General features: G+C 33.9%; 1 protein-coding gene across 3 annotated transcripts; it reads right to left on the bottom strand.

Annotated features, from left to right (window-relative positions):
• Positions 1-12585: 12585 nt before the first annotated feature.
• Positions 12586-16803, bottom strand: LOC127092048 (BTB/POZ domain-containing protein NPY2). Of its 3 annotated transcripts, none has more exons than XM_051030826.1 (5): positions 16509-16803; positions 15102-15783; positions 14860-14929; positions 13551-14726; positions 12586-13462 (listed from the first exon to the last, which is right to left on the bottom strand). In XM_051030826.1, the coding sequence occupies exons 2-5, from the start codon at positions 15164-15166 to the stop codon at positions 12893-12895; spliced, it is 1881 nt and encodes a 626-aa protein (XP_050886783.1). In that variant the 5' UTR covers positions 15167-15783; positions 16509-16803; the 3' UTR covers positions 12586-12892. The 3 variants fall into 3 exon arrangements, with proteins under 3 accessions (XP_050886783.1, XP_050886784.1, XP_050886785.1); XM_051030827.1 differs by lacking the exon at positions 16509-16803 and adding an exon at positions 16323-16464; XM_051030828.1 differs by lacking the exon at positions 16509-16803 and adding an exon at positions 16219-16284.
• Between the last annotated feature and the right edge of the window lie 2484 nt (positions 16804-19287).

The following is a 19287-nucleotide window of genomic DNA, read 5'->3' as shown; positions in this document are numbered from 1 at the left end:
CATTAGGGTAGTAAGTTTTCAATTTCTTGTTGTTCCTTTCAGGAGTGTATACAATTTCATCTTTGGACAACCGTTTACGGCCATGCTAGAAGTTGTTGCCTCATCGGTTCATTTCAAACTTAAATACCACAACTTATAAGGAGAACTTACCATTATTAATGCTGGTTTGGAGGGAGAAATAGAATATATCAAGTTCTTCAAAAATATCAGGGAGAATGTGCAAGAAAAGTATTTGGTTTTGCATCTGGCCTTTAGTTTTGGTGATAACAATGAATTGTTTCTTAGAGAATAATTTTGTACAATAATGATTTGTATCCAATGTGTAGCTTTTGTAATAGGTTCTGAGTCTAAAGCATTAACGTGTGACGTTATCAGATTCTGGAATCAACACATTCTGACTCTAAAGAGATACAAGTGTTTTACAAGATGTTGTCGAGTTCTAGAAAGCTCTTAGACAACGGTTTTGATGAATGTTTGTGCTACAGATTTTGACTGTGACTCTAATTGAAGAGCCTTTGAAGGATTTTCATCCTTCAAGATTTTACGCTCAAGTTCTAAAGATTATGAATAACAAGATCTGAAGACTTTAAAGACTAGGTTCTGAGGAATTGTGCCAAGACTCTAAAGACCGAGGTTCTGAAGATTTTTTCAACTAGTCCTTTGATCCTTCTAAGCATGCTTCAACATAATTTATTCAGAAGCCTTTGAAGAGTAGAAGATAAGATCAAAATATTTTGCATCAGTAAAATAGTACACAGTACAAGATCACCCTTCCCTCCACTACGCTGATTTTGTGGGATGAAAATAGTACTATTGTACCATTTTGTCTCCTATATGCAAACTGTTATACAAAGAGACCTATTTAATTTACTATTCCAATTCTACCCTCCAACGGATCTTTTAACTTCCTATATAAAGGAGACTTAGAAGATTGTAAGAAGTTGCTAATTCTCAGTGTCAAATGCTAACTCTCATGTTATTGCTCATACACACGCTTTTGTTGAAGTATATATTTTTTGTGTATAATTTTTTGTAAACACATAGAGTTTTTGCTTGTTATGGCGTGAGATATTCATTTTATTTAACTTGTCTTAATCTGCTTTCTTATAAGCAACTCTTGTAAACACAGTCTTGTAAATCTCAAATTGTTTGAGTGATTTCCTTAAGTGACTAGGTTTTAGTCAGATAGACTCAAGAAGACAAAGATAGTTTATCTTTGTCGAGTCTGTAATCAGTTTCGGTTATAGTGGATTAAGCCATTGTTGATAAGGTAAAATCATCTTGGTAGGGTGGAATGGAGGTAGCTTCATTAACAGCGAACCAGTATAAAAATAACCTTATTATTTTTCTTGTTCGTGTTATTGTTTGATTGAGTTGATTTTGAAAAAGCTTTTATTTTTAGAAACCCAATTCAAACCCCTCCTTTCTTGTGTTTCTTGCCACCTCTAATTGGAATCAAAGCTCTAGTTCTTGTCTTGATAAGATTATCAAACACCTAATAGTGTCAGATAAAGATCCAGTGTAAAACATAATGACTACCCTTCCACCAATAGTTGCTCAAACAAATGATAAAGATCACTATAATGCTAAACCTGTTATTTTTGATGGAGATATATTTGATTATTGGAAGGATAGAATAGAGAGCTTCTTTCCAGGTCTAATGTTATGACCACTTCCAATAGTAATATTGTTGCTTATATTTGTATAAGACATGAGGTTACATATGTTTTCCATTATATGAGATGTAGCTCGAATGTAATTGTACCATTGATCACCAGGAAGAGAGATGGAGAAGATATACATAGTAGCTTGAATGTTCTTTAGAGCATATGAATATAACCCTTGGTAATAATCCTAGTATGGTTTCATTCTTGAGACATGAGCTTGATGGGTCAACTTCAGACTAATAATTCCAAGTTTCTTGTACAATTGACTCTTTGTCGGATATGGACATGGCGGAGTGGACCGATGGTACCGTGTAGGAAAGACCATTGTTGATATTGGTTGAGATATGGTGGATAATATTAGACTACATAAATATATAAATAATGATGTTATAGTTTATTGTAAATGATTGCTCATTATTATGTGAGAATCATTAAGAAGTACATTTGATGTATATATAACATTGATCATATCAATGGAAAAGACATGGCATATCATTCTTACAAGGTATTAATAAGCTTGGGTATTGTCTTCCATTCCTACCCTAAATTCAAATAGTGTCCCTTCTTTTTTATCTCCCATAGTTTTCAGCACCACTTCCAACAACGAAAACTCCTCCCCGCATGCACCAATGGCCACAACTCATCTATTTCATGTCCTCTTCTTCAACCCCTCACGCCTACTCCCTCTGCCCCTATTCACCCTGCCATAATAGTTCCCAACATCACCAGTTTCATCAAGATCATATTTAGCATTGAAAAGAGACAATACAATATGGTCCAAACTTTTCAAAATTCATGCAAGTGTTTATCAAGTGCTTGATCAAATCATTTTCTCCTTAACCGGGTGTTACACCAATGACCCCCTCACTCAAAGAAACCAATACCCAACACTGGTTTTGTCTTGATGTCGTCGTATTATGGTGGATATATGACACCATCTCCAACGACCTCCTTTAGACCATCATAGAACATGACTCCACTGTGGAACTCACCTAGAATAGGTTGACTGATATCTTCTATCACAACAAAAACTTTACGGCTCTCTACCTAGGGCAAGAGTTTTTACGTGCTGATATGGAATAGTTCTTTGATGCGTCGTCCTAATGTCAACATATAAAATCCCTTACCGATCAACTCTCTAATGTGAGAGATCTTGTTTCCAAGGAGCATTTGGTTCTTCAACTCATTTTAAGACTAACTAATGCTCATGCTATAGTGGGCTCGCATAATTGTCATAGCGTTTCTCTTCCACCATTTTGCACGGGGCACTCCCTATTTATTTTGGAGGAAACAACAAGAACTAAAAAGGAAACCAACTCTACCGATAATTCTACCTTCATCGCATCTCACGGTGATCCATCGTTGATGACGAAATAGTGGTCGTGGTGGTGGTGTTCGCTCTCAGCATAAGCAATGGACTTCGTCAAGTATTTGAGTCAGCAACAACAATGAACTTATCTTTAAGAAATATAGGTAGTGTCTTTTCCATTGATACAATGGATATTCTATATACATTAAATGTACTTCCTCCGGTCTCATATATAAGTAAATTTACAACAACAAAAATTCAACCTTTAAGAAGAATGACTGAATGCATTTAATTTGTATACTCTTTTTAATTTTATTCCTATTTTTTTCTTTTAAAATTGTTACAAACATAGAAATGTAAAAAGAAGTAGAGGTATATTTAGAATAGTGACATTGAATATAATAATTATAGATAAATTTTGTTTATATTTAAAACCATTTTATTTTTTTTATTTCTTATATTTGAGACCAGAGATAGTATCTCTTAAAGATTCGCATGTAATAATGAGCAAATATTTCCAATAAACTTTAATAATATTCTTCTATATTTAGATAGTCTAATACTCCATCCGTCTCATAATAAATATTTTATTTGAGTTTTGCGCGGTTTTTAAGAAAATAATTAAATGTGTTGATTTTAATGATAAAACTAATACTATCTCCGTTTTTTATTATAAGTCGCTTTTGAAAAATATTTTGTATCACAATATAAGTCGTTTTATAATATCAATGAATCATTAATGTTATTTTTCCTATTATATTCTTAAATATTTATCATTCTCTCTCTTTTCAATTATGTCAATTTGTCTTTCCAATATAATTGATGAATGACAATTTTGTAAAACCCTTCATAATTTCTCTTTTTCATACCACAATTATTACATTTCTTAATACATGTGAAAATTCAAAAACGCCTTATAATAAAAAACTGAGGGAGTATTATTTACTAAAATAACTTTATTTATTGTAGTTAGTGGAGTAGTTGAAAAGAGTGAAAATTAATAAATAAGGATACAGTGGTGAAAATAATAATAAATGTTGTATTAGTATTATAAACAGATATTTATTTTGATACATGAAAAAAATATAAATAACACACTTTTTATGAAACGCAAAGAGTAAATACTAACATAACATAACAGAGATTAAGAGATAATTTAGATCAATAGCTGAATTATGGATTTGATATAGAAGGACATAAAAAAAAACTCTATCTGAAGACTCTGAAGATTTTACATCAGAAGACACTCTATCTGAAGATCGGTCAAGCTAATTCTGAAGACTATTCAACAAACAACTATCGGGAGAATACAAGCACTTCTTAAAGACTCTAAACTCTGCTCACTCTGATTCACGCCCAGCAGATCATTTGACTAAACAAATCCAGAAACTTAAGAAAGAAGTATTCTAAGTATGGTATGAATCTATATATGGATAATATTGACTACACTCCAAGATTGCTATGGAAATGACAAGAAAATTAATGTCATTAAGTCCTATAATTCGCAATATATCAACATCAATACTCTTTCCAACGGTATCATCTCTAAGCATTATATAAAGGCCTCACTATCATCATACCAAAAAACGAAGCTATCACACAAGAATTCTACTATACACCTTGAATCAGATACTAAATTCTTGTAATTGTTTAATTCAGTTATTACATACGAGTTGTTGCTCATAGTGTGATCATTGATTATCTGTTTTTAATTGTGTTCATCTTGCTTATCTAGAAGCACCAAGCACATTCTTGTAATTCTCAATAGTTGTTGTAATTCCTCAAGTGACTTGTAAAGTCTATAAACTTGAGAAGGCTAAAAGATTGATGAACTCTTAGACAATTGTTGTAATCTTTCTAGATTATTGGATTAAGTCCTTATTGAGGTCAGAATCACCTTGGCCGGGTGGACTGGAGTAGCTTTGATTTTCAAGCGAACCAGGATAAACTTATGTGTTATTTGTTATTACCTTTGTGTGTGTAGTGTTGCTAAAAGTTTTTATTTTTAGTGAAAACAATTCAAACCCCCCTTTCTTGTTTTTCTTTACCTTTAGTAATGGTTTCTATCACTGATCATGATCATTCGTAAGGATCACTAAAGGAAAATTTTAGTTTCTGTTGTGTTTTGGATCTCCATTTTCCTTCACATAAGTGATGTTGAAACCTTAACATGAGGCCAAGCAATGTAGAATGAAAATTGGTCATGAAAATCTTCCAAATGGGGCCATGCAATGCACCCATGTGCAAGTCACTCAAAAATGCTCCAAATGTCATGATCTTGGACTCTTTAGAAAGGTAACATGAAAGGGAGCAACTTTTCTGTTGAAACATTTTCCATTTGGAGCCTTGATCATGATGAATTCTAAGGTGGAAGTTTGAGAAATCAAACATAGTTGAAAATAAGTTAAAAGTCAAATGATCATTTTTTCCACCTTGAATAACTTTTGCTATGAGCTTCAAATAAAAAGTTGAGGAAAATTGCTTGTTCAACGATGATGGCCCAAAATGACCTATAATGTTTCCTCTTGGTACATGCTCTTGCAAGTAGAATTTGTCATTTCTCAAAGAAGACAAGTTGGAGAAGCCGTCTTGAAATTGATCATGAAACTTGGATGGCCTTCATATCATAAAAAATGAGCAAATTATTACTCTTGGAAGTTGACCCTCCATCTAGGGCACATACAAAATGACCTATAATCTTTAACCATAAAAATTGACTTTCCAAGAAAAATTAGATCTTGATGCCAACATAAAAGTTGTTTGGAATGTCATAAAGAGTAACTTTTCTCTTGGAAACATTTTCTATTGGCAAAAATTGTAGGAGATAGGGTCTAGGGAACCCTAGATTTGACCAGTTGTCTTTCTCTGGTCAACCTCTTTGAACCAACTTGCAAACTCGAAGTTCTTTTGATATTTGGGGCTCATGGAGGATCATATATGCTTGAGATGATGTATAATGAAGTATCCCATAATATGTTTGACCAATTGATGAAGAAACTTGATGAGGAAGTCACACAAGATACCTAGATGAATTAGGGCTTCCAAGGCAAACAAGTTTCAAACTCTTGATGAATTCTTGATCAAAATGACAATTAAAGATCATGGGGATCCATATATTGTACTTAGAACCATTGTGAACTTTTTCTTGATTGATCTCTTGCGTTGAGGGTTTTAGACCCTAAGTATGAGCTTGGTGGGGGCACAGATGGACACACACACCTACAAAAGAAACAAAGCTACACATAGACATATCTTTGGTATTTTGGTTAGTAAACAAAAGAAAATAAAGTATGATACATTCAAAAGTGATTGGTAATCTCTCTCAATGCAAACCCAAATGAATGAGGGGTGAAGAGGATACCAAAGTGTGATCCCAAAGCCAATGCAAATGATGAGATATCATGAGGGATCTTAGAGTCAAAATTGGGGTCTTATAGATTAGGGTTTTCACATTGAAACCCTAATATGATCGAGCTTAGCCATCATCACCCGAAGAACCTCGCATCCAAAAAAGAAGAATTAGACGAAGAAGGGGATAAGCAATAAAAAGGGGAGAGCAGAATCCAAAGAATTTACCTCTTACCGGAGAACTCCTCCTCTTCAAAGGTTGGATATACAAATACCTTTGTATATTGGCTTGTGTTGATTGCTTGATTGTGTGCAATGTATGTCTGTTGTTGTTTGCGTTGAGTTTCGGTTGGATCTAAGGGGTTTCTGGGAAACTATGGTTAGGGTTCTTCATGTTAGGGTTAGGGTTCCACCGACATAGGGTTAGGGTTCATCTGGAAAATGAGTTAGGGTTCGTGTTTGGTTAGGGTTCTTCGGTTTGAATTCGTTTCTGGGTTGAAGAAGTTATTAGGGTTCATCTTATGAACCCTAGGGTTTATCTTATGAACCCAGGTTGAAGGGTAGAAGGTGTTCTGGAAAAATGTTGATGAAAATTTAAAGATTTCGGTTGAAGATCAACCGGAATCTAGGGAAGGCGGGGTTTTGGATGGTTGTGCAAGGAGGAGAAGGGAGGTCGGAGGGGTTGGGTTTTAGAGAGAGGGCACATAGCATAGAGAAGTAGAGAGGGAATGAAGAGTTAAAGAGAGAATGAAAAGGGAAAATGGGAACGGACTAAAGGGAAAGGGGCTTAAATACGTCCCTCTGTCCCGCTGGATTCCCCCCATGTGGCCTTACATTAGGCCTTCATATGAGTTGACCCTTGACTCATCTGACGCGGCCAGGTCCACCGTGGTTCACCACTTGACTTTGCATATCGTCCCTCCGATCAGCATACTTACGTGGTCATCTCATCCTACGCTTGAGGTTTGATCTGGTTGACTCTTCAGTCAACAGATCGGTCGCTCATGATGGAGAATCCATCGTTGACTCCCTAGTGGGCTCGGAGAGGCCAATGGGCCTCTCTCTATTTCTGTTGATACCCCCTCCTAACGTCCCATTTAATCACCCGTACAAAATACACCCCCTTTGATTTTTTTTAAATTTTTTAGTTAATTAATTACTTAATTAACCATTAATTAAGATTTACGCATTTAATAATTAGGATTAATTCAATTAAAATCAAATTTGTGGTATTTTTAGTTATTCATGATATTTAGTTAATTAATTAATTATAATAATAATATTTAATTAGGGATTTATATTATTTATATTATGGATAATTAAATCAGGAATTATGGGATATAATCGAAGATAATACTAATGGTTTTAAGGGATGTAACAAGGGGACAAAATAGGGATATGGAATATATCTTATGACCCCCAATTTAGGTCATTCGTATTACCTTTAATTTAATTTATTTTGTATTATATTATTATATCATATTTAATATATTGTTATTCATTAAATTAAATAATGTTTTCAAATTAAAACGGGATAAAAAACATGGGATAGAATTTGGGATAAAACTAAGGGGTATCAAAGGTTAAATCGGGATTAAAATCGGAATAAGGGGGTTATGTCTAGCACATAATTATGATTCCTAATTTATTTTCTTAAATAAATTAAAATAATATTTTTTCTAAGGGATAAAGGGATAAAAACCGATTCAAACTCACTCCAAATAGTAAGACCTCTACCCTAGCGTATTGAGGCATTTTTCAAAAATCAAGTATTTCTTTGTCACCGATGCTTGAGGACTTTTCAAGGGATAAAAACAACCAACCAACCAACATTTTCAAGAAGAAATATGATACTCTGATCCTTCGCCTAGTGCGAAGGTACGTAGGCACAGAGTTGTAAGCTCTAGCGAGTACAGTTATAAAATCTTTTTGGGTTTCCCATCAATTCAAATAAAATAGCTTGTAAATAAATAAATAAATAATTGAATAATCAACCAGTAATCAAGCAAATACATTAGGAACACACACTAATCCTAGAATTAGAGGAGGATCTCATTTAATACAATGGAGGTGAGGGGTGCCTAATACCTTCCCCTTACTTAACCGACTCCCGAACACAGTCTCTCACCTTTAACTAGTAAATTTTATCATTATTTCCCTGTTCCTTAGGAACGAATACAGGATGGTGACGACTCTGTAAATTTTCCAGTCACGACACAAGCCGCGAAAAATTAAATTAAATGATGAACACGATCAATCTGCACCAGATAAGTTAGGGGAAAGCATCAGAACGTGAATGACTACATTGTGGTAACTTGTTTGAGTTTAAATGATGCTCAAAAATACTTTGTCCAAATGGTGATAAGAAGTTGATGAAGCTCGATCTGGTATGAGCACCTCAAGAGGTCCTAGAGCTTGGGAATTGTTGCAAATCTTCAGAGAAGACCGAAGGTGCTAATGGAATCAAGAAATTGGATTGAAACTAGCTAGAATTCAAAACACGATAATTGAATTTTTCTGGAAAATTTCAGATTGAAGCAAGGGTTTCTTGGATCTCCAAAGCTTGGAAATGAATGCATTAGCTTCCTCTGTTTATCGGAATGAATTGGGATCCAAATACGTATGGAATCAAGCTCAATTCGTGCAAAACGAATTTGATCAGAATGTGTAGAAAGTGTGACTTGTAATCCATCAAAACTCAGCCAAATCATGTGTTTTAAGAGTCAGTTAACTTCTAGAGACTTGGTTAAACATGTTTAGGTCCAAAATGTGTGGTAATTTGGCTTGCAATTGAGTATTAGTGAAGTTCAAATTCGGATCATGGTGATTTCTTCAATTCTAAGTCATCATGTTCAACTTAATGAGACATCTTGCTTAGGAGGATTTTTGATCCCATTCTTCTGGAAATGTGTTGACATCATATCAAGGATCACAATGTGCCAATAAATATTTCATTTGGATGCTTGAGCACAAAGTTGTGGCATGTTGAAGTTGGCATAAAAAATTGGTAATGTAACTCAGAAAATTTTAAGTTCCAAATAGCTGAAAATGATATGTAATGTCCCATAGAATTCCATGGCCTTCCAAGTATGATTTGAATTTAATCCTTGAAGAAATCTTATAGAGGGCATCACAAATGGTATTGTGCAAAAAGATTCAGCTTAAAATGTTGAAAATTGAAGAAGTTGTAATCCTTGAAAGTTGCGAAAAAGTCACTTGAAAATAGGTCAAATTTTACTAGGTCCATAAATGACCTATAATGTCTCCAAACTTTTGATTATCCTCCAAGCATAATTGGATCTTGTCATGTGAATAGAAGTTGTAGAGGATAATGATAAGAGTCATATTCAAAAATAAGCATTCAAAAATATTGAGAATTGAAGGAGTTGTGATCCTTTGAACTTTGACTTCAAATGTTGACTTTTTGGTCAAACCTTTTGGAATAAACTTGTGTACTTGGACTTTTCTTGCATTTCAAGGTACATGGATGATAATATGAACTCAAAATAAGGTTTATTTGAATGTATCTTAATTGAATTTCTCAAAGTTTGAAGTAACTTGTTGAAGAAGACATGGAAATAAACACATGAACCTTTGACTTCTCTTGAGAAATAAGCAACAAAAATTTGAGGTACTCTTGATTAAAAGGAGATTGAAATATGCTTAAGGACCTTAGAGATCATGCTTTGAGAGGTATTCCCTTGAGAATCAATGGTTGACCATACTTTGACTTGAGGAATCAACACAAACCCTAGTTGAGGAACCATGCTTGATGCTCTTGATGAAAAGCCCTACCTCGCACAATAAACTTAAAGAAAACAAGACATATTTTTCTATTTTGATTAGCGGTTAGATAAGCAATGAAAATATAAACACAAAGGTAAAACATTAACAAAGAGGTACTTGATGATCCCAGCACAAGGGCAAACCCAATGATGAGAGGGAGAGGACCAAGTTGTGACCTTGTTTTTATGCAAGGATGCAAATGATATGTGGGATCTTAGGGTTAAAAATTAGGGTATGACACATAGTTTTCGTCACCACTGCCGACAACGAAAACTCATACCCACATGCACCAATGGCCACAACTCATCTACTTCATGTCTTCGTCTTCAACCCCTCACGCCTACTCCCTCTGCCCCTATTCACCCTGCCCTAACAGCTCTCAACATCACCAACTTCATCAAGATCATGTTTTGTATCGAAAAGAGACAATACAATATGGTCCAAAGTTTTCAAAATTCATGCAAGCGTCTATCAAGTGCTTGATCATATCATTTCTCCTTAACCGGGTATTACACCAATGACCCCCTCACTCAAAGAAACTAATACCCAACATTGGTTTTGTCTTGATGTCGTCGTATTATGGTGGATATATAACATCATCTCCAACGACCTCCTTTAGACCATCATAGAACATGACTCCATCGTGGAACTCGCCTAGAATAGGTTGACTAATATCTTTTATCACAACAAAAACCTTACGGCTCTCTACCTAGAGCAAGAGCTTTTGCGTGCTGATATGAAACAATTATTTGATACGTCGTCATATTGTCAACACATAAAATCCCTCACTGATCAACTCTCTAATGTGAGAGCTCTTGTTTCCAAGGAGTGTTTGGTTCTTCAACTCATTTCAAGACTAACTAATGTTCATGTTGCAGTGGACTCGCAGAATTGTCATAGCGACTCTCTTCCACCATTTTACACGGGGCACTCCCTATTTATTTTGAAGGAAACAACAAGAACGAAAAAGGAAACCAACTCTATCGACAATTCTACTTTCATCGCATCTCACTGTGATCCATCGTTGAGGACGAAATAGTGGTCGTGGTCATGTTGTTCACTCTCAGCATAGGCAATGGACTTCGCCAAGTATTTGAGTCAACAGCAACAATGAACTTATCTTTAAGAAATATAGGTAGTGTCTTTTCCATTGATACAATGAATATTCTTTATACATTAAATGTACTTCCTCCAATCTCATATATAAGTAAATTTACAACAACAAAAATTGAACCTTTAAGAGGAATGACTGAATGCATTTAATTTTTATACTCTTTTTAATTTTATTCCTATTTTTTTCTTTGAAAATCGTTACAAGTATCGAAATGTAAAAAGAAGTAAAGGTATATTTAGAATAGCGACATTGAATATAATAATTATAGATAAATTTTGTTTATATTTAAAACCATTTTTTTATTTCTTATATTTGAGATCAGAGAGAGTACCTCTTAAAGATTCGCAGTAATAATGAGCAATTATTTCCAATAAATTTTAATAATATTTTTCTATATTTAGATAGTCTAATACTCCATCTGTCTCATAATAAATGTTTTATTTGAGTTCGGTGTGGTTTTTAAGAAAATAATTAGATGTGTTGATTTTAATGATAAAATTAATACTACATCCGTTTTTTATTATAAATCGCTTTAAAAAAATATTTTGTACCATAATATAAGTCGTTATATAGTATCAATGAATCATTAATGTTATTTTTCCTATTATATCTTTAAATATTTATTATTCTTTCTCCTTTCAATTATGTCAATTTGTCTTTCCAATATAATTGATTAAGGACAATTTTGTAAAACTCTTCCTAATTCTTTTTTTTCATACCACAATTATTACATTTGTTAATACGTGTGAAAAGTCAAAAACGCCTTATAATAAAAACGGAGAGAGTATCATTTACTAAAATAACTTTATTTATTGTAGTTAGTGGAGTAGTTGAAAAGATTAAAAATTAATAAATAAGGGTAGTAGTAGAAAATAATAATAAATATTGTATTAGGATTCTAAAGAGATATTTATTTTGATATATGAAAAAAAATATATAAATAAAATCCTTTTTATGAAATGGAAAGAGTAAATACTAACAATAACATAAAAGAGATAAAAGAGATTGAGATAATTTAAATCAATAGCTGAATTATATAGAACGACATTAAAAAAAACACTTTAAGCCAAAGGCTTATTTATAAATGGATTAACAATCTTTTAACTAACTTTTAATTGGATTAACAATCTTTTAACTAATTTAAATTATAACCTAAATTGATACTATTATTGTGCAAACATGTAGCTCTTTCTTTGTATAGTTGAGTTTAACCCTACCTAAAGAATAGCTTTATTCCAAAATGAATAACTTCAAAAAAGTGACAAGCTGTAATTAGTTATAATTTCATTAACTCATTACTCAATCACTATAGATTTTAACTACAATGAAGTAGAATATTCTAAAAACAGTGGATTATATAGTGAGGAAACAACTCATATATCATATCCCTTAAGTACTTTTTCATTAATCTATTGGTAAGTAAACCTAGAGAGAGCCTTTAGCTACTACTTAGATAAATGTCATGATTACTACATGAATTGCATTCTTCACAATTTTGCTATTTTAAACTATATGTACTTAACTTTAACTTAATTTAGAAAGAGTTAAACCACTAGATTTGAGGTTCTCTTGAGTCTTGACATGAAAGAAACTAACCAAAAGAAAGTAAAGAAACATGAGCAGAAGAAAAACCAAGAAAATGAACCAGCAACTAGAACTACTTATTGTTTAAGAAACTGAATGCCTCCTATTTCTTGATGGTGTGGATTTAACTTCTTCAGGATTAGCAGAACCAATACTCTCAGATGAATCCGAACCACTGTTTTCGCCGTGTCCTCCTTTGCTTGCCCATAGCTTAATGAAAGACTTTTTCGACTTCAACAAACCTTTCATCTTCCCGATAACAGCCTTATCCATGCTTGGTTTAGCGTCTCCGTCTTTGTAACCGTTTCCAACTCCGTTGCTTAGTCTCAACGACGCGAGTTCCTTTCTTAAGGCTTTCAGTTCCTCGGCTGTCGCCACAGCGTCCGTGTCATCTTCGGGATTAGTTGTTCCGGACCTTGAGCTACCGTTGGATCCAATGCTCAGGTCTTTGATTCCTTTAGTTGTTATGTCGGGAGTACTGGTGCCTGATGATGCGGATGTTCTAACCTGCTCGAAATATAGTACCTGCACAACGACACGCATTGGTAGCCTCTCGTTTTGCACTGCATGCAAGCATGCGTCAACCGATAGCTTTCTGCAATCCATCAGCTTGCATATACTCTTCTTTTCGCCTTTGTTGATCCCAGGGTGCTCCTGTATTAGTTTTCGAAGTATTTAGTGTAAAAGCTAAAATATTAATCTATAATATGCAGAGAATTTTCAAGAACAGTTAGTTAGTTACCTTCAAATATGTGTCAATAGCCCTGTAAAGACCGTCATGAGCCGGACGAGCGATGCCAGAAACTAACTCGGCAAGATTAATGAAATCCGGCAGTGGTAAATTAGGATCCTTTGCGATTTCAGCGAGGTATCCGTCTATGAGTTTCGCAACCATCAACTTAGAAGCATCTGATAAAATTCCTGGCTTTCTAATCCCTTCAAGTTCACCGCCTCCAACTGATTCAATCTCCGAATTATAATCTTTCATCAAAAACTCCCTTACAATTTTCTGTACTATACCGACATCATACATTGTAGTCTCTCCATCCGGTGCTCGGATCAAAATATCAGTTGCCGAAGCCTCTTCCAGCTGCTGACCAATTCTCTTCACTAGCTCTTCTTTAATCCTATCTTCTGATTCTACAAAAATGGCAGCTTTCAATAGTTTCACAAGGAACCGGCATGAAACACTTCCTTTCTCGGCAGGCAACAACTTCACAATAGTTTCAACAATTAAACGATGCTTCGAGACATCCCCGCACGGGATCATACCCTTGCTGAAATTTGGCAACTTTCTGTAAGCATAAGCTTTCAAGGCTTCGCCAATTACATCATTAGATTGAATTTCCTTGGTTTTGATATTTGTTATCACAGATTTGAACATGTCAACTTCAAGCTCGCATAAATCTTCAACCCACCAGTCTTTTGGCACGTTTCGAGTTCTGACTCCAGTCTGGTTTGACTCAACTCCATTTTCCTCCAGAAGCTTCTTTCGGTTATACGTGTAAGACCAGTCAACTTTGGATACATCAACACACGCCTTATTCGCTATAGATTCAATGCAACGGTTGACGACCTTTTGCCCCTCATCCAAGGGTAACATAGATTTCGTACTCTGAAGAAGGATGATTGAATCCTTCCAACTACGAAAAATGCTAGAGCTAAGGAAAACATCGATTTTGTAAAGAAGGTTTCCTTTCTCGATGGTTTCGTGCATTCCAAGATACTCAGCTGCACATCTAGTAGCAATCACATTGTAAGCATTGAGGGTAACAGTCATGCCATAGCAAAACTTAGCACATATCTCAAACGCACTTGCACCGCCAGGAATATCGGAAATTTGAATTTCATCTACGTTTTCTTCATTACCGAGGGAAATCAACTTCTGTAAGTGAGAACTCTTCGATATGAGAGGATACTGCGCATAAAACAATTTAGAATATCATTACTTTGCACAAATTGCTATAAATCTTCAAGACTTCTAGAAATCATTAGAGGCCAACTAGGAAATATAGTCGGAAATTAGACATGGTTGATGAATTTAACCATACCTTGTGTAAGTGAAACTTCATATCGTCTATGCTAACAACGATATCGGATGCCAAATCACTTGCCACATACCTGCACATAAAAGGCAACGTTTTATCGCAAACTATCCCGAAAAATAGAGTGCATAAAATGAATAGACAAAAAAAGGCAGAATGCATGTATCGTGGCTAGACCGAGAAATCAAGAACGTCCGAGAATAAAATATACAACTGTTCTTATACTAAAAGGAAATGCATTATCTTACCGAACATTGTTATTCGCATCAGTCTGAAAGGTATCTGTCTTTGAACCAAGCTTCATAAACTTCATCTTCGCAATACAAGATCTACTTTCCTCTCACTCTCCCAAGATAATGCCTCAAAAAACTAGTTTCACCTCCGCAGAGCAACACCAGCTAACACTGAAGTTTAACCAAGTTTAATGGCTATAAGGGAGAAAAGAAAAGTTTCTAAGGGATGCAAGGTTAAATACCGAAGAGTATGATCGATCGAATCTTGACAGCAAACAAGGCAGAGAGAGAGAGAGAAAGATAAATGGTCTAGATTAGGAATATCTAATTGTTTAAGCAAAGGTTCTCTTAAATGGTAAGAGACTCTAACAAGAGATTGTTTCCTTGGTCGACGGCAAAGGCCACGGAGTCCGGGCGCACCGAGTCAGCTCAGGGAACATAGCCAACAGAGATGTAACAAACACTAAACAATTCTAAAACCAGAGACACAAATCTGACTCCACCTCACTTTTTCTATTTCTTTATCCTTCACTTTCTGATTACACTGTTTCTTTGTTTTTTTTAAAAGATTCATACCACACCACTCACACCTCTAAAAGCTCCAACTTCCAAATCCAACATGTGTATATCTATCTATATATCTATATATTAATGCTTTTCTTTTTCATTTTTTTCTTTACCGTTGAAGTTTGAAAACCTGCAACCGAAAACAGCATCTTAGTATCAGAATCAAAAACCACCAAAACTGTAGACAACAAGAATCTTTTGCCAAGTATGGAATAAAAATTGATGAACAATCATACATCAACAAGTTGCAATATTAAAATAAAACCCAAACTGAAAATCTTAAGAATCCACCAGAATATGTAACAAACAAAAATCTACTAAAATAATGTTAGACAAGATCACAACATTGTAAACTCTTTGTTGTTAATCTCTCAACCACACAACTAGGAAAAAAAATTATTCTTTAGATCAACTAGCAAATCAAAATGACAACACTACCAAACTTCACTCTCCATGTAAACCCCAACACCACCCAAGACTCAATTTTTTTCATTCTCATCACATAATAAACAATTACAAACATAACCCTTTTTAGTATATGCAAAACCCATCAATATACACATACCCTTTTCAAGTTTAGAGCTAAAAAAACACATTGAAAGCATTAGAAATATGAAAGTAAAGTAAAAAAGTAAGAGGTGAGAAAAGAATGGTAAACCAAGATCTTACACATATACCAAGTTGAAGTTTACTAGAAAATGGAGAACAGTGTATTAAAGTAATAAAGTTTTAAACTTTGAGGTAAACCAGAACAAGGGTGAAGAGAAAAAACAAAAAAAGCAGAAGAATCTAAAAGAAACAAAAATACAAAACAGTTAAGAGATGTTTTATGAGACACACAACATTGAACATTACCTTGTTTTGATACATTTTCCTAATTGATTTAGGTGTAAAATTGATGAAGAGAAAGTATGTAGTACAACATTCAATTTGTGGTAGTGAGAAGCATTATACGACGTTGTTAAGTGATGCACGCTAAAACTGACATTTGAGGTTGCTTTTTGAAAACAGAATTAAATGGTGATAATTAATGTTTTGGTTGGTTCAGTTGAGATGAAATTAAAAGCTGTAGAAGTAGATTATAGATTATAGATTATAGAATAGACTATAGTGTAGTAGTGTGCTGTGTGTTGTTGCAGCCAAAGCTATTTCCAAGTGCGTCCACCTCTATGGCATTTTCAATTTCATCATCACTTAAGTCTTTTTCATAAGTGGACAGTTGGCAAAAAGTGATTTTTGCTTTGTATATCCACAAAATCACAACTAACTAAATTAGGAATCGTTTCTTTTCTTTTCAAGTATGTATTTCTAGAGTTAAGTTAATCCGTGTGAAAAAAAGTGCTTTCTTATGAAAAATTTACATATTAACAAAAAATAAATGATAAAATTATTATCATTTATAAACACTAATAATTTTATGAGATACATAATTAATAATTATTGTTTTTTGCAAAAAAAAAAAAAAAAGATGTAAGTTGTATTGGAATCAATTAATATAATTATATATTGCATTATTAAATTAGAATATAATGTGACTTTTTTATAAAATAGAATAAAATTTAAGATAGAAACAAATAAAATGTGAAATAGAAACTTTAATTTTTTTATAATACAAAGTTTAATGAAAACTATAATGGAAAAAACAAAACTAAATAGATAAATAAAAAATAAAATTGTAAAAATAGGGTATCAATAGTTTTGGAAGTTGGGTATTTTTTTAGTTAGTAAATAAAATTATTTTGGTAATATAATAATAATTAGAAAATGAGGTTTATTATATGAATTAAGAAAATTATTGATTGTCATTTTGTATTGCTATTTTATTTATATGAATTAATAAAATTGTTTTGATAATATAATAATAATTAGAAAACTACCTTATTATAATAAATATAATATAAAATTAAGTTAGCCGTGGTGATGGTTAGAAGAGAGAAAAAATTATTTTGTTAATTAAAATCAAAAATGTAAAGTTAATGGAATAAATAATAGTAAATAAATAAATAAATATAAGAACAAAGTAATTGTTAGAAGCATTGAAAGGATAAGAGATGATGGATGTTGTGCTAACGAAGAAGGAGAAGACGACGATGATCGAGAAAGCCCATAGTGTAATTATATTAAGCCTTAGTGATAAGGTTCTCCGGCAGGTCTCGAATGAGAAGACGACAGCAGGTGTGTGGAGAAAACTCGAAGGGTTGTACATGACTAAATCTCTGGTAAATCGTTTGTACCTGAAGCAGACTTTGTATTCATTCAAGATAAGTGAAGATAGAGTCTTGACAAAGTAGTTGGATACATTCAACAAGCTGATTCTTGATCTAGAGAATATCGAGGTTAGTATAAATGATGAAGATCAATTATTGTTATTGTTGTGTTCTTTACTTAAGTCTCATGCTAATTTCAAAGAAACTCTCTTGTATGGAAGAGGTTTGTTTATCTTTGAAGAAGTTCAACCAGCCTTATACTATAAGGATCTGAACGAGCGAAACGAGCATAAATCATCGTCTGTTGGTGAAGGTTTGTCTGTTAAGGGGAAATTATTGAAGAAAGATGACATGTTTGAGAAGAAGAAGGGTAAAGGTCAACAAAAGTCTTATGGTGGTGATGCTCCTACAATTAGGTGTTATCACTGTAAGAAGTAGGGTCACACAAGAAAGGTGTGTCCTGAATGCCTAAATAGTCATGGAGGTAAGGATAATGGCAACACAACTAATGTGCAAGATGATTTTAAATCATTTGATGTTCTTGTAGTTTTAAGCAGTGACTCTAGCAAGGAGTGGATTATGAATTCATGGTGTACTTGGCACATGACTCTAAGAAAATACGTGTTTGAGGAATTATGTGATCAAGATGGTGGATCAGTGTTGCTGGAAAACAAAAATGCCTGGAAAATTACAGGTATTTGATCTATAAGATTCAAGTTTCATGATGAGTCAATAAATTTTTTGATTGGTGTCAGGTATGTACCTGATCTGAAGAGAAACTTGATTTCTCTTGGTGAATTCAACAAGAAAGGATATGTTTTCAGAGGAGGGCAAGGTATCCTAAAAGTCATGAAGGGGTCAAAGGAAGTCTTGAGAGGTGTGAAGAAACAAGACTTGTATACCATTGAGCTTGAGGTTTAAGTGGATCAGTAGATTTTTCCTCTACGAAACATGTGTCAATGACAGAACTGTGGCACATGAGATTGGACCATGTTAGTGAAATGGGTCTTATCGAACTAGGGAAACAAAATCTTCTAGGTGGTGACAAAATCGAAAAGTTGGAGTTCTGTGAACCTTGTGTGTTCGATAAATCCTATAGAGTGAAGTTCAACAAAGGCAAACAAAGAACACATGGATCCCTTGATTACATCCATGCTGAAATTTGGGGGCCTACAAGGAATCCCTCACACTCAGGTGCAAGATATTTTCTATCTATAGTTGATAATTATTCCAGAAAGTTTTGGGTATTCATCCAAAAGACTATGGATGAAACTTTTGAGAATTTCAAAAGTTTGAAGACTCTGGTCGAAAATCAGACTAGCGGGAAGGTCAAGAGGTTGAGAACTGATAATGACCTTGAGTTCTACAATGAAGCTTTCGACAGTTATTGTAGTATGTCTGGTATTCCAAGGCACAGGACTATTGTG

The sequence above is a fragment of the Lathyrus oleraceus genome, chromosome 6 (assembly GCF_024323335.1).
Source record: "Lathyrus oleraceus cultivar Zhongwan6 chromosome 6, CAAS_Psat_ZW6_1.0, whole genome shotgun sequence".
NCBI classification, from domain to species: Eukaryota; Viridiplantae; Streptophyta; class Magnoliopsida; order Fabales; family Fabaceae; genus Lathyrus; species Lathyrus oleraceus.
This window is presented reverse-complemented; position numbering and strand designations above follow the sequence as displayed.